This window comes from Coenobita brevimanus, chromosome 28 (genome assembly GCF_032717465.1).
Source record: "Coenobita brevimanus isolate Jiangsu-jjx chromosome 28, ASM3271746v2, whole genome shotgun sequence".
Lineage (NCBI taxonomy): Eukaryota > Metazoa > Arthropoda > Malacostraca > Decapoda > Coenobitidae > Coenobita > Coenobita brevimanus.
In genome coordinates, this window is record NC_136981.1 from 18182930 (window position 1) to 18199877 (window position 16948).

Here is a 16948-nt window from a genome sequence, read left to right on the forward strand (position 1 = left end):
ACTAATATCTCTCCTTTCTTTAAATCACATTACATTATACTATTCAATTTACTAATAAATGACAACTTAAACTGATTTTTCTCTAAGAAATGAAACTTTACTTTTTGATAGAACTCTAGATTTTTCAATCATTTAACATTGTATTTATTCACAGTACACAGAATTTTCTCCACAATGAATTTTATACAGGCACATATACCTCAGTTAGCCAACAAATGTTATTACTCTTTAGATCTCACTCCTCCCCAACATCAGTGAAACTTAACATCCTGGACGAGCTGGTAACTCTTTTGAAAGACGGTACTTCTGACCAAACATTTTACCATCTACATTGCACTTGAAATCATTCACTCCTGAATGAAATATCAGGTGCTGAGTGAGATTACGCTTCCTACCAAACAGTTCGCCACATTCAGCAAACTCTTGGACATATAGGGCTTTCTCCGAGCACATCAGGCGAGGGAGTTTGCCTTGGGGACTTAGGGTGCTCTCCAAGCTCACCTGGCGTGGGAGAGCTCTAGGCCGTGCCCAAAAGAAACGTTACACCCGACGCCATCGATACACTATATACCAAAAGAAAAATCACGACTATTCTCCTTTCACAAGATAAATTCACTAAACAATTACATAATCAAAAGAACTAATCACTGTGTTTTGTGTAAATGGTGAGTGCACAATGTAAATCCTAACGAACTTTGCTAAGGCAGTTACAATATGGCGGTTAGAGGGAGTTTTTGAGGTGGCGTTTTCACAGCATCTGTACGTGGCACGGAAAGAAAACTGAGAGTCAGTCTCACTACAACTTAGGTCACAACGGCATACATAATATCACTGAACTTTCACAACGCCAGTATGAACAAGGGGGAAGGGAGGAAAACAGAGTAATGAAACTCACCTGTACGTGGCACGGAGACAAAACTGAGAGTGAGTCAGGAGCTGGCTAACACCCCCTCTGTTCTCTCTTCATTCTGACTTGGATGACGTGTAGGGTACTTTGCTTTACCCCATATGAGGGTCACAATTCTAAACTTCTGATTCTGAACGGATGCAGATATTAATTTTTTTTACTCTCAGTCTGACTGGGAAAATTTAGTTATTCTAATTATCCCACACAAAGAGTCGTCAGTTGAATCAACAGCTGTCGCTAGCATCCTCTCAGCAGAGGGATACATTACCCAACTATTACGTCATGTCCTCGGGTACTAGCTAACTAAAATTTTTAACGGCTTTCCCTCTCTATACGATATTATTTCTTCTATGAGCATGTTAATCGACAACATTATGACTTTACTATGATTGCATCACATCTGATTTACTAGAAAATGAGTACAGACGATACAACACTCAATTACTCCGCGTATGCCTCCAGCAAAGCTTCACCTACAACATGTACAAGTATTCTTAAGGACTAGCACAGCATAAATGAGATTTATGATCTTTCAGGTACAGAAATAATAATAAAAAGAACATGTATTAACTACTAGGCACAAGCATGTTTCTATACCTTAAGCCTAGAATGGATTAGGGTAAACAAATGTATAGCTTAGGGCTATACAAATGTATAGCTTACGTACTAAAACCTTAACTGACATGACTTTCTCATGTTTTGGCTTTTGTGGCATTACAAGATGAGCAGACAGATGTAAAGTTTATAAATACATGCAATCTTATGCTCTTCTTCTGTCTAAACATAATTTCAAGTCTAATACTCATCCCCTCTTCGTTAAATAGATACATGATAAGGTTTCTAATACATTCATCTTTTCTCCTATCCAGTCTTACTTTATAGTCTAAACTAATCTCTTCATCCTGTGCCCATCCCCCCACCAGACAAGGACCTTTTGGCATCAATACGTAACCTGTTCGTGGCCGGGAGCGAGAGTACCTCAGCCACATTACGCTGGTTGTTTCTGTTCATGGCTCTGTATCCTGATGTGCAGAAGAAGGTGCAGGATGAGATTGACTCTGTGGTTCCTGGTGACTCCCTCCCTGCACTGGAACACAAGAATATGTGAGTTTTGCTGTCTTACTTTCTCCCTCTCTCATTTTCCAATAACACACTTCACTGCCTCATTCTCACAGACTGGTGCTAAAAAGGAATGAAACAGCTGCGGCATCCACCCAGGAGTCAAACTTTCTCTTTTCGTTTTCCTTCACCTCGGCGTGGGGAACACTTTCCATCATTCGCACTACCGTAATCTGTATTTCAGCTTTTACACACAGATGCTGCAACAGCTATTACTACTACTACGGCTACCACCACCAAGACTACTACTACTGCTCCAGCAACTATTATTACTACTACTACCACTACTGCTACCACTACTACTACCACTACTATTACTTCTGCTACTACTACTACTACTACTACTACTACTACCGCTATAGCTAATAACTAATAAAAATAATTATGATTATAAAGTCATCATCATCATCATCATAATCATCAGATTAATAATAATAATAATAATAATAATAATGATAATATATTAATACCAGCACAGCCTCCACCACCAACAAAAAGAAGCCAGCTTTCCTGTCCTGGAAAAATAAATAAATAAAACAGGCTGAAGGTGACGATGACGATAATGACGATGACGGGAATGATGATGATAATGATAATGATGATAATGCTCCTCTCCCCACAGCCTGCCTTACCTCCAAGCGACTATTTGTGAGGTACAGAGAAGAGCCTCATTCCTTCCCATGGGTTTGTTCCATATGGCCATTGAAGACACCACACTAGCTGGCTACTACATCCCCAAGGTGAGTTCGAGTGAGAAAAAGAGGATGATACAACATGTAAGATGTATGGGAGTGAAAGAGTGGGACAGTGAATGTCAGAGGGCCATTTAGCACATTACGCTTGTAGGCCGCAACATCCCGAAGGTAAGCCAGAATGAAAGAATCAAAGTGAATGAGAGTGAGTTAAAGTGAATTAGAGCGAGTTTGAATCAGTCAGACTGTGTCATAGCGAGAATGAGCTAGAATGAGAGTGAGACAGTGAGTCTGAATGAGAATTACAGTGTGACTGAGGGTGAGACTGAGAGCCAAAGTGAGAACATGAGCAGGCTACAGCATCAGTAATGTATGTGGTAAAAGTGATGGAAGTGAGACTGAGAGGGTCACTAAGCAAATAACACTGGCAGGTTGCACATCCCAAAGGTGAGTCAGAGTGACAGCTAGACTGTAACTTAGGGTGAGTCAGAGTTAGTGTGAGAACATATGCAGGCTGCAGTGGGAAGAATGAGAGTGAGAATCATTGAAGACACTACACTAGCATGCCACAACAACCCAAACGTGAGTCTGAATGAGCGTGAGAGAGAGAGTCAGAGTGAGTCAGAGTGAGAACTCGTACAAATAATGATACAGAGAAAGGGGAGAGTGAATGAGAGGATGCAAATGGAAAGTGAAGACACTGGCATGCTACTGTATCAGTAAAGCGGGCCATACACGCACAGGCGAGCCCGTCCGGTGGCCTGAAGAGGCCGGCCTTAACGAATAATGCTGTGCCTACACACGTTTCAGTCGGCCTCACGCCTAGAGTTCAGTTACAAGTGAAACGCCATGGTGTGAGGGTGACCATGGATGCTGTGCTGCCCACAGATGTCCTGGAGCAGTATGCAACTGGGGCTGTTGCTGCAGCCTATACTGCAAATATCAGAATAAGGAGGGAAAAACGGACCAAATGGAAATAAGATTGGTTGATAAGAAGGAGTACATTGTCTCATCTGACTGTTGAAAGATCTGCGGTGCATCTCCACTCCCGCACAACTGACACAAGACTGACGCCTGACAGCCTGCGGTACCCCACACATGCTAAATTTACTTGAACCTGACCGGAGCCTGACCACGAAAATATGTCAACGACAGGTCCCAGGACAACTGTTCAGGCCACTTGCACTGGCGCCTGTTCCCTACCCACACACGCCCAGGTTTGCCTGAATGGGCCGGCCTCTTCAGGCCACTGGACGGGCTTTATCTGTGCGTGTATGGCCTGCTTAACAGTGGTAGTTATTACACCGTTCAGATGGCCTAGTGTCAAAATGGCAACTTGTAATTAAGGTACAGCGGCGCTAGGATCAAAACGCTAGTAAAGTCCAGATTTAAGTATACGGACTAAAAGATCTTCAGTATTTAAGCATAAACCTACTTGCAAAGCCCTGCTAATCCTCGTAGGAATAGCGAAATTGGATCGAAAAAATATTATTTTCTTCATTCTTTCCTTTGTCATCTGTCTTAGCTCCAAAATGAAAGAGCCTACAGGGGCGTGTCATGCAACAAAACGTTTCTTAACAACCGGGGATGTTCATACTTAGAGCACAGTTCGAGCTGCAGTACCTCGAGGTTTAGCCTAAAAACATTTTGAAACATTATGGCTTCTTTCAGAATATCTACAGCTCCACGAATTTGTATTGCTTCATTCCATGTTGGAATTTTATGTATGTTGTATCAGTAATCAAGACGTTTTATAGTGCAGCTAATTAGTGTTTAGAAGTTGGCTTCCATAAAATGATCATATACTAGAATAAATATATAATTTAAAAACATTAATGCAATGCAAGAATGGAAAAGGTTCAGATACAAAAGATTAAAAGGGGCACAAAAATAAGACAGCGTTTGAGATGGGACGTAATGCAGAGTTCTATGCAAATTATTACGTTCCACAATGTAGTCATAAAACGTTTGCAGGGAGAATAAGAGGAGCAAAGTGCAGCATATACTGCATCTATAGTTTTTCCTTAATAACAAAGTGCAGCATATACTGCATCTATAGTTTTTCCTTAATAACAATTCTAAGTTTTGACTGGGAACAGATTGGAAATATGTCTATGTCGCTTAGCTAGAAGAGTGAATGTTAGTGAGGGTGATAGGGAGAGAAGGGAGAAGGAGAGAGAGATAAGAGGTGGATAGAGGATGAGAGATGTGAAAGGGGGATAGATGATGAGAGATATATGAGAGAGGGGTAGAGGATGAGAGATATATGAGAAGGGGATAGAGGATGAGAGATATATGAGAGAGGGGTAGAGGATGAGAGATATATGAGAAGGGGATAGAGGATGAGAGATATATGAGAGAGGGGTAGAGGATGGGTGATAGGTGAGAGAGGGGGATAAAGGATGAGAGATATATGAGATAGGGTATAGGATGAGAACTGGTGATGAATGAGAAATGATGAGAGGTATATAAAAAGAAGAATAGGGCAAAAAGGTCTGTGCGTGATGCTAAGGTAGCAACAGACTTGAGGTGAGGTAGGCAGTTGACAGAATTTTCAGCAGAATATGTTTTGGAAGGGAGTGAAGAGGGTGAGGGGGGAAGAGTCTGGGGAGGAAGAATGGGTATAAGAGAATGGAAGGATGTTTACTGAGATGGATGCAGTAGTGAAGAGATAGGCAGAGTATTTTAGAAGATTGTTAATTACAGAGGCAAAAAGGGAGACTGAGATGGAAGGACGCAAGGAATAAATGTGTTAGTAGAGTTGAATGATTCATTGATCACGATGGAGGAAGTGCAGGAAGCAGTAAAAGTGACGAAAGCAGGGGAAGCTGCAGGTATGGATGGGTGTGCTGTGGAATGTCTGAAAGGTTGTGGAGCAACTATTGTTGAGTGGTTAGTAAAATTGCTGAATATGTGTTTTGTGAGTGGTATGGTGCCGATTGACTGGGCAAGTGCTTGTATGGTTCCCTTGTATAAAGGTATGGGTGATAATTATGAATGGACTACTTTTAGAGGTATAAGTCTGTTGAGTGTTGTAGGTAAGCTTTTCTTTTTTTAATGCAGGGAAGAAGGAACCAAAGGTTGAGCCCGCATGAATGCTCCATCCAAGTAAAACAAAAACAATACAAAGAAGACCCAAATTCAAGATCCATTCAATTCGAGATGCCTGGACACACTGCGTTTGAAAGACTGGAGCTCATAGGAAGTAAGAAATACAGACAGAGGAAAACAGTTCCAGATTTGACCTGTTGCATAAATGAAAGACTGCGAGTAACGGTTAACTCTTGCATTAGAGAGTTGGACGGAAAAGGGATGAGAGTTTGTTGCTAGACAGGTGCTACGTGCCTGTCATAGAGGTGGAGGGATGCAAACAGACAGCTCAGAGGAGCAGTGACCATTGAAGTAGCGATAGAAAAGAGATAAAGAGACAACAGTGCGGCGAAGAGACAGAGGTTGAAGGGAAACAGTAAGGGGAGGACAGTTGATGAGACGGATAGTCTTTGACTCCACCCTATTGAGAAAAGCTGTATGGGGGGAGCCTCCCCACACATGAGAGTTGTGCTCTGAACAGGGGCGAATAAAACCCGTGTATAAAGTCAACAATTGTGCAGGGGTAAAGAAGGCACAGAGTCGACTTAGCACACCTAATCTCTTGGAAGCAGACTTTACAAGAGATGCAATATGATCTTTCCAAGTCCCGTGTGAATGAAACCCCAAGCATGTTCAAGGATGATGCTGGATTGAGCTGAATATTATTAAACATTAGTGGGTACTCCTGTGGAAGATTTTGATGGGTTAATAGGTCTGAAAACTGAGTATTTGATGTATTGAAAACAACAAGTTTATTTTTACCCCATTCAGAGAAACGAGCCAAGTCAGACATTAGATGTGCCATAGCCTCATCCCTTGTTTGTTGAAGTAACTGCTGAGATGGACGTTGCCGGAACCGAATGGAAAGGTGAAGGGTGGAATCATCAGTGTACAAGTGGATAGGATTAGATGTACAGCTTAGAAGATCATTGGTGAATAAAAGAAAGAGAGTTGGTGATAGGACAGAGCTCTGGGGAACACCACTGTTGATAGACCTAGGAGATGAATGATGGCCGTCTACAACAGCAGCTACAGAATGACTAGAAAGGAAGGTAGAGATGAAGGCACAGATAGAAAGATTAAAACCCTAAGAAGGCAGTTCGGAAATTAAAGATTTATGTCAGACTAGATCGAAAGCCTTTGAGATGTCAAGCGCAGTAACAAAGCTTTCGCCAAAGTCCCGAATGGAGGAGGACCAGGAGTCTGAAAGGTAGGTAAGAAGATCGCCAGTGGAGCGTCCCTGACGAAACCTATATTGACGATCAAAAAGAATGTTGTGAGGAAAGATGCTTTAAAAATTTTCTATTCAGAATAGACTCAAAAACTTTTGAGACAAAGGATATTAAAGCAATTGGATGAGAGTTACAGGGTTGGGAATGGTCACCCTTCTTTGGGACTGGCTGAATGAGAGCAAACTTCCAGCAAGAAGGAAAGGTACAAGTTGAAAGACAAAGGTGAGAGATTACCTAGACAGGGTATAAGCACAGAAGCACAGTTCTTGACGACAACAAGAGGGACTCTATCAGGCCCATATGCCTTGTTAGTACTGAGGCCACTGATGGCAGAAAATACATCAGCTGAGGAAATTTAATGTCAGTCATGAGGAAGTCAGAGGGGGGAAGTGATGAACAGGACCAGAATCATCTAAGGTGGAATTGGAGGAGAAAGTCTGAGCAAACAGATCTGCTTTATCAGCAGAAAAAATAGCTACAGAGCCATCAGAATAGAAAAGAGGAGGGAAGGATGATGAGGTAAAGTTGTTAGAAAGGTTTTTGGCAAGGTGCCAGAAGGAGCCGGAAGAATTCGAGTTGGAGAGTTGAGAGCATTTAGTACGGATGAAATTATTTTTAGCAGAGCGAAGAACAGACTTTGGATGATTCCGGGCAGAAACATAAAAAAAGATGTGATTCAGGGGTGGGTTGGCTCTGGTACCTTTGATAGGCCCTCTCTTTGTTGCGGATAGCATTAGAACAACCATGATTAAACCAAGGCTTTCTTGTATTAGTCAAAGGATATGAGAAAGGAATGCATGCTTCCATGTCCGAGAGAATAACCTCCGTAATGCGCAAGGCACACTCAAATGGCTATCGGCCATGGAAGCAATAATCATTCCAGGGAAAATGAAAGAAGCACTGCCTGAGGGCCACCCAATCCACAGCTCCTAAGTGCCAAAGACAACGTCTCTTTGGAGGGTCCACAGGCCGTACCGGTTTGATAGGACAGGTTAAGATAACAAGGTTATGATCGGAGGAACCCGACGGAGAGAAAAGATTAACAGTGTAAGCAGAAGGATTAGTTGTAAGGAAGAGAACAAGTATGTTGGAGCTCTCTCCAAGGCAGTCAGGGATACGTGTAGGGTGCTGTAGGTTGTTTAGGATACAAAAGATGAAGGTTTGTTCACCAGGTGGATTAGTGAAAGGAGAGGAGAACCAAAGGTGGTGGTGAACATTGAAATCTCCGTGAATGGAGATTTCAGAGAAAGGAGAAATGGATAGAATGTGTTCCACCATAGAAGTAGGATAGTCGAAGAATTTTTTATAGAATTAGGAGATATGTAAACAACACCGATATATTTAGTCAGAGAATGACAGGAGAGCCGAAGCCAGAGAGTAGAGAATACAGAGGAATCAAGTTCAAGAACACGAGAACGAGATAGGTCGTTGCTTACATTTACGCAACATCCACCTATGGCTTTGAAATGAGTATAGAAAAAGTAGGAGGATACAGAAAAGGGTTTGCTGTCACTTGCCTCAGACAGCTGAGTCTCAGTAAGGAAGAGATAATGAGGTTTAGAGGAGGAGCGGTGGTGTATGGTAGAGTGTTGATTAAGAGAGTTAGAGAGGGTACACAAGGAGTGATTGGTGATGAGCAGTGTGGCTTTAGGAGAGGGAGGGGAAGAGTGGATCAGGCGTTTGCTGTGAGATAGGTGTGTGAAAAGTATTTATTAGATGGTAAGAATGTGTTTTGGGCTATCGTGGATTAAGAGAAAGCATATGATAAAACTGACAGTGAGGCTTTTTGGACTGTTTTGAGACTGTATGGACTGAATGGTAGGTTGTTAAAAAGGTGAAAAGTTTTTGTGTAGACAGTAAAACTTTTGGAAGAGTGGGAAATAGTGTGGGTGATTGGTCTCTCATGAGAGTGGGGCTGCAGCAGGGATGTGTGATGTCACCTTGATTATTTAATATTAATATGGATGGTTTTGTAAGGGAGGTGAATGTGAGAATATTAGGTGGATGTTTGAGCCTGGTGAATGCTGATGGTAGAGAGTGGAATCTGAATCAGCTGCTGTTTGCGGATGATACTGCACTGGTGGGCTGATTTGGAGGAGAGATTGAAACAGTTGGTAAAGGAGTTTGGAAGAGGGTGTGAAAGAGGAAATTGAGAATAACTGAGATTAAGAGTAAAGTGATGAAGTGTACAAGGTTGGCGAATGGTAGGAGAATGAATGTACTTTTGAATGGTGATTTGCTCGAGGAAGTAGAGTGTTTTAAGTATTTAGAGTCACATGTTGCTGTGGATGGAAGAATAGATGTAGAGGTGAAGTTTAGAAAGAATGAAGTGGAAAAGGTGCTGGGAGGAATGAAAAATGCATTTAGATGTCGTTTGGTTAGAATGGATGTAAAGAGAAGGCTGTATGAGGATGTAATGTTACTGACTGCATTATATGGGGCTGAAACATGGAGTGTGGGTGTAGCAGAGAGGAAGAGTATAAATGTAATGGAGATGAGGTGACTGAGGAGTATGTGGGAAATGATGCGTATGGATTGAAGGAGAAATGAAGGGCAAAGGAGAACTGGAGTTATGTGGCAGATGGCTGAACGAGTTGAACAGAAGGTGTTGCAATGGTTTGGCCATATGAAGAGAATGGATGAAGAGTGGTTGGTTAAGAAGATAACTGGATCTGATGTAAGCGGTGTAAGCCTGAGAGGAAGACCATGAATAGGATGGATGGAGAGTGTGAAAAGAGCATTTGATGCGAGGGAGGTGTCTGTAGAACAAGGGAATGTGGTTGCGCATGATAGAGATGACTAGAGAGAAATTTTGAATAAAAAATTGTTAAGGTCCCAAGGGGATATTCTCCCACAATTTGTCTGCTCAACTGATCAGGTCAGGTGGAGGTATGGGGATGGGTCCATTATAATGTGGCACATGTAAACCAGCTCTGCTGTCAGGCACTGCTGCAGATGTCGTTGATTGCACTGCGCAGTTGACCCTGATGTAGTGTGGTTTTAGTGAGGATCTGTCCCTTCTCTTGGGGCTAAGATATGAGTAAATGTGTGTGTGTGTGTGTGTGTGTGTGTGTGTGTGTGTGTGGATGAGTAAATTAGGTATTTGTCATCCTGTCTTGGCTACCCCCCTTTTTTGGGGGGAAAGCAGCCTAGGTATATAAATAGATAACCTTACTATTAGCTACAGCAGGTTGGATGAGTGGGTGGATTGGTTGGATGGGTGGCCAGGGGTGGTGGGTGGGTGGATACTGGGAAAATAAGTCTATGGTAGCAATAGGTCCTTGGAGATTATAACCCTGGGGAAAAGGGTGCAAGGATAAAATGGGAAGTCGAGGGTCCTGCCCCACACGGAAAGGCCATCCAGGATGACAGGTAATGCATGATCATTGGGCTTTTCCCAGGCAATGCCAGGTGCCTCTTCTAATATGCTACTAAAATTCGCATCCTCTTAATCTGTTTGTCTGTTTTTGCCTTCAAATTAGCCAAAATGGTGCATTACTGTATAACACTTTCTGAATCCACATACCTTAAATGTGCTAAATTAAAATATGCATTTAAAAAACGGGAGCAGTCGGCCTCCGGTTACCAAAAATTATGTTAACACACGTCCATATCTTATATTATGTGGTAAATGCGGAGGGGCATTTCCGTGGAGTTTGATATCTCTGCATATATATATATATATATATATATATATATATATATATATATATATATATATATATATATATATATATATATTTATATACAGCCAAACACCATTTCAGTTATGTAATTGGTCAAGTACATATCGCCAGGCGGCATATCGCATCTCGGGATAGATTTAACATGTAAAGTATAGGGATGCATTTTTAACCCTTGGCTTCCCCCCCTCCACCAATTCCTAAACCGACCCAAATGAGTCCAAAAACAAGTTTAAAGGCAATCTAAATTGCCTAACAGCTGTAAAAAAAGGCTAACCTAAGCCTAAAACCAGTGTCTGTCTCTCCTGTACCCACTCAAGGTCATTGGAGAATGCGATCTCTGACTCGTATTCAGACTCGGTAGAAAAGAAAAAGCATCATTGTATACAATCCTACCATTAGATGGAACTGGAACAATTAAATAAACTTCTGTTATGCATAATATTAATGTATCAATGATGCAAAATCATCCCAGGTGTGAATTGTTGTGATGGAGAATCATTGAAGTTTTGACAGGGAATTCTCTTGATGGAGAATGCAGTCGATGATGTGATTGGGATAGCCTTTTACTGTTCTGCTTGCTGAGCTCCTTTATTTTCTTTTGTTTTATTTTCCAACATTTATTTTAAAAATTCTTTGCATTTTCAAAGTGTTTCTCCTTGAGCAGCCTAAATGTAAACACATGATTTATCAATGTCGCATTTTTCATCAGTGCATGAAATATTTACTATATAAGGCTTTCATAATTACTAATATTTATTTAAAATTACTATTATGCATTGCGTGATAGTTAAATGTTCAGTGGTTAAACACGAAACATTCTTTGTTAAATTGCTTAGTTGTTGACACTGTTTTGTACCTCGTCTGATGGGAGAGAATCCATACCCCAAATGACTGTTCATTCCACCTGTGAGTAAAAGACATTAATCTAAGTAAAAAAAAAATCAGTTTATAAATCAAACTAAGCACAAAAATTAAGTCTAAAATATCATAAAAAATGGTTTTAAAAAATCAAAACCCACTGCAAAACTGGGGGTAGGCCTACAATAGGCAGGGTGCTGGGGTATTTCTACCCCCATCTCTGTTCCAGGGTATCACATCTAGGGGTATCATAAATTGGGGTTTCCCTGTGTGTGTGTGTATATATATATATATATATATATATATATATATATATATATATATATATATATATATATACACCCTGTGTGTGTCTATATATATATATATATATATATATATATATATATATATATATATATATATATATATATATATATATTGCCAGACGCCTCAATCCCGTTTGGGGTGGCCACAAACAAATCGCCTCCAAGTCGCCCTGTCCCCCGTCATCTCACTGCCCTGCTCCCAACTCACACACCCCTCTCTCATATACCTCTCCACCCCATCCCTCCATCTCATCCTCGGCCTCCCCCTCCCTCTTTCCCCCTCCACCTCACTTACATATACTCTCTTCGTCAGTCTTTCACCCTCCATCCTCTCCACATGGCCAAACCACCTCAATGTGTTCCTCATAACGCTTCCTATCACATCCACATCCACACCACAACGCTCCTTTATATCCTCATTCGTCAGCCTATCTCTCCATGTGACTCCACAGGCTCCTCTTAACTCATTTCCACTGCTCTCACTCTTGACTTGTGTCCTTCCAACAACGTCCAAGCTTCACTTCCGTACGTTAGAGTTGGTATCACAATACTGTCATGTAGTAACTTTTTCACTTCCATGCTAACTTCCCTGTTTCTTATGACTGCTTTCAAAGAACCAGCAACCTTTCTTCCCTGCTGTACCCTTTCACGCACTTCACCCTCCAAACCTCCATCCTTACTCATCACACTACCCAAGTACTTAAACGTACTCACATTTTCCAATTCCTCACCATCCAACCTCGCTGTACATTCACTGACTTCACCTCTCTCAAAGACCATCACTTTACTCTTCCCTACATTCACCTTTAGATTCCGTTTCTTACACACTCTCCCAAACTCATCCACCAAGCCTTGCAGCTCCCCTTCGTCTTCACTCAACAACACAGTATCATCTGCAAACAATAGTACAGGGAGTTTCCAAACACTATCCTCTCTCACCAGGGCCACTCCAACATCCACTACCCTACCTTGTACCTCTTTTATTACCCCATCCATGTAAAGATTGAACAACCATGGAGACATGACACATCCCTGTTTCAACCCAACTTTCAAAGAGAAAAATTCACTTAGTTCACCATCCACACGCACTGCAGCCTTCATACCATCATACATACTCTTCACAGCATTCAACAACTTCCCATCTACTCCATAATTATATTCTTAACACTTTCCACAATCCTTGTCTATCCACTCTGTCATATGCTTTCTCCAAATCCATGAAAGCCGCATACAACTTCTTTCCTTTCTTTAGAAATTTTTCCACTAAAGATCTAAGAATGAATATCTGATCTACACAACCTCTTCCCTTCCTAAAGCCTCCCTGTTCTTCTCCAACTAATTTCTCTGTTCTTTCTCTAACTCTGTCAATAAGTATCCTACCATACACTTTTCCTATTAGACTAAGAAGACAAATGCCCATATGATTACCACACACTTCTTTTTCCCCTTTTCCTTTGTACAAGGGAAAAATTATACCTGACTTCCAATCCTCCCAGGCCAATCTGCACAGCTTCCACATCCATTCTATTACTATCTCTCCCCCATGCTTCAGCATTTCACCACACACTCCATCAATTCCTGGGGCTTTCCCCGATTTAACTTTCTTCATTGCTTCCACAACTTCTATTCCACTGATTTCTTCTTGTCTTCTCACCTCCCTCCTTCTCCCAGCCATTCCCCAGCCACTTATACTCGCATTACTTCCATCCTCTATGTTCAACAATTCCTTAAATTGTTCTCTCCATCTGTTCACTTTTTCTCCCTTCTCCACTAGTAATCTACCATTTTTATCTTTCACTCCCCTACTAACTTCACTTCCACCCTGTCTTACTCTTTTCACCTCTTTCCAGAACATTTTCTTATAGTCCTTCCACTTTACACTTAAATTCCTTCCAAATTCCTCATCCACTCTCTTCTTACTCTCTCTTACTAATCTTTTCACTTCTCTCTTTCTTTCTACATATAACTCTCTCTTCCGCCTCTCAATATATATATATATATATATATATATATATATATATATATATATATATATATGGAGCCTCTGAGGCACATTAGTAAAGTGTGTGTATATATATATATATATATATATATATATATATATATATATATATATATATATGGTACAGTGGTAAATTGTGCGTTTTCGTACACTGAATAACGAGGGTTTGCTCCCCGCCAGGGTAGTAAACTTTGGGAGCGTTCTTCACGCCACGTACTACATTGGTGGAGACAAGGAGTGCTGTGGTTGAATCAGTGTCGCAGACTATGAAGTATGCTTGCACCCAATTGGCTTGTGTGGGCCGATTACACTTGGTTCACAGACTACACACACATCCAAAGGCACTCCAACACTTCAATTACAGTTACAAGCATTTCTCACCCTACATACAATCTCTGTTAGACAGCCTAAGCCACTTGGTAGAGATACATTGGGTGTATTGTCCCCACATTGGTCGGGATAGGCCGGTCCTGCAGTGGACGCACAAACGGCTGATGAGATGAGAGAGAGAGAGAGAGAGAGAGAGAGAGAGAGAGAGAGAGAGAGTGAGAGAGGCAGACTGTGAAATCAGTCAATTCATGAAATCAGTGTAAACTGGAATGGGTTAATTTAGGTTAGGTTAATTCAGGCAGCGGATAGGTTAGGCTGGAATAATCTAGGCTACGTTTGGGTTAGACTAGGTTAGATTAAGTCAGGTTAATTTAAATGTGCGTAAGTTATGTTAAGATTTGATCTAAATTAACCTAACTAAACCTAACCAAACCTAGGATAACCTAATATAACTTAACCTAAACTTAGCCTAGATTATCCCAGCCTAACCTGACCGTAGCCTAAATTAACCTATCCTAATTTAACCCATCCCAGTTTAGACTCATTTCATGAATTGACTAGGCATTTCACGAAATGACTAATTTCAGTCTGGCTGTAACATTTATATATATCTATATCTATATCTATCTATCTATATATATATATATATATATATATATAGATATATATATATATATACAGTAGTGCACCAACTTTCGCTACAGCAGGATTCGCGGAATCCACTTTCGCGGCATGCACCAAATATTCCCTAACTTCCACTTTCGCTTGAAAAAAATCGATTTTCGCGCACAAATTTTGGGTTTGGGACAATATTTTGAACTTTGAATTTCCTGCACCGGCCGCCCGCAACCCACCGCCATCTTGAATGACGTCATGTCAACATTCTGTCCACCCATTCCCGCCATTGTGTACGAGCGTGCTAGCTCCATTGTGTTGGATTCTCACGGTTCAATGGACTCTACTATACCTGGTAGTGTGGGGAAAGGGCCTGGTGGTGTGGGGGGAGAGCCTGGTGGTGTGGGGGGAGGGCCGGGAGGCAGTGGTGGTGATAAAAAGTGGCCGGGACATTCAAAGTCGGGAGGAAAGGCCAAGGCTAAAAGAGAGTATCGTGTTGGAGTGAAGAAACGGCAGTATAATAATGAAATGAAAAGGAAGATAGTTGAGCACATGGACAGAGTGGAAGTGTTGCATCAAGTTGCATCTGAGGAGGCAGAGAGAGAAAGTGGTAGCAAGGCAGCAAGAGGTGGCGCCAATACGTCTGGCATGGCTAAATAAGCCCGCCATGCGCCTCTGATACTTACCCCCAACATCCATTAAACACCTCAACCTGGTCTCTGTGGTATGTTTCTCCTCATATAATGTGTACTGTACACTTTTTATTGTTTGTATCTCACAATGCAATGTACAATAGTGATTTGATGTACTGTATTGCAAGTGAAAATGAATATCTGATGTTACTTTAGGATAACTGGGAACCAATTAGCCTTTTTGCCATAAAGACAATGCCCCAACTTTCGCTAATTCCACTTTCGCGCATTATTTTTGGACCCAATTAGAGGCGAAAATTGGTGCCCCACTGTATATATATATATGGGTGAGAGCTAGGAGGGTTAAATGTGGCAGGGAGGTTTTGAAAGTGAGTGAGTTGGATAAAAGAGAGGAAATGATAGGGTATCAGGAGAAATTGAAAGATGAGTGGAACACAGTGAAAGATCAGGAAAATGGCAGTGTGGAGGAGGAATGACAGTTAAGAGTGCTGTGATGGGGCATCCAGAAGAGGTGCGTGGTGTGAGACGTGTGGGTGGTGGTGTAAGAAAGGGATGTGAATGGTGGTGCGAGGAAGTAAGTATGGCTGTGGCTGAGAAGAGACATGCATATGAAGTGTGGCTGGAGAGGAAGGATGAGGTGTCATATGAGAGGTATAAGGAAACGAGGAATAGGGCGAGAAGGGCTGTGCGTGGTGCTAAAGTGGCAGCAGATGAAAGGTGTGGTAGGCGACTGACTGAGAATTTTCGACAGAATAAGAAAATGTTCTGGAAGGAGGTGAAAAGGGTGCGAAAGGGAGAGTCCGGGAAGGAAGAGAGAGTAAAAGCAGAGGATGGAAGGATGTTAATTGAGATCGATGCAGTAAGGAAGAGATGGGCAGAGTATTTTGAAAGATTGTTAAATGTAGAGGTGGAAAGGGTGGCTGAGATTGTGGCGGATGGAAGGGTGCAAGGAATAAATGTGTTGGGAGAGTTGAATGATTCTTTGATCACGAAGGAGGAAGTGGAGAAGGCAGTAAAGGAGATGAAAACAGGGAAAGCTGCAGGTATGGATGGGTGTGCTGTGGAATGCCTGAAGGGTGGTGGAGTGACTATTGTTGACTGGTTAGTAAGATTGTTGAATGTGTGCTTTGTGAAAGGTATGGTGCCAGTTGACTGGGCAAGTGCTTGTGTGGTCTCGTTGTATAAAGGCAAGGGTGATAAGTATGAATGTACTAGCTTTAGGGGTATAAGTCTGTTGAGTGTTGTAGGTAAGGTGTATGGTACAGTGTTAATCATGAGAGTTAGAGAGGGTACAGAGGGAGTGATTGGTGATGAGCAGTGTGGCTTTAGGAGAGGGAGGGGATGTGTGGATCAGGTGTTCGCTGTGAGACAAGTGTGTGAAAAGTATTTAGCGAAAGGCAAGGATGTTTTTTGGGCATTCATGGATTTAGAGAAAGAGTACGATAGAATTGATAGG

General features: G+C 41.6%; 1 protein-coding gene across 1 annotated transcript in view; it reads left to right on the forward strand.

Moving 5' to 3' along the window:
- The window catches only part of LOC145394752 (cytochrome P450 2L1-like), a 122522-nt gene that overhangs the window by 83955 nt on the left and 21619 nt on the right, over positions 1-16948 (forward strand). The window contains exons 7-9 of the mRNA XM_080268533.1: positions 1831-2011; positions 2649-2766; positions 3462-3653. Coding sequence (XP_080124659.1) covers positions 1831-2011; positions 2649-2766; positions 3462-3653 — 491 coding nt within the window. The remainder of the gene's footprint in view (positions 1-1830; positions 2012-2648; positions 2767-3461; positions 3654-16948) is intronic.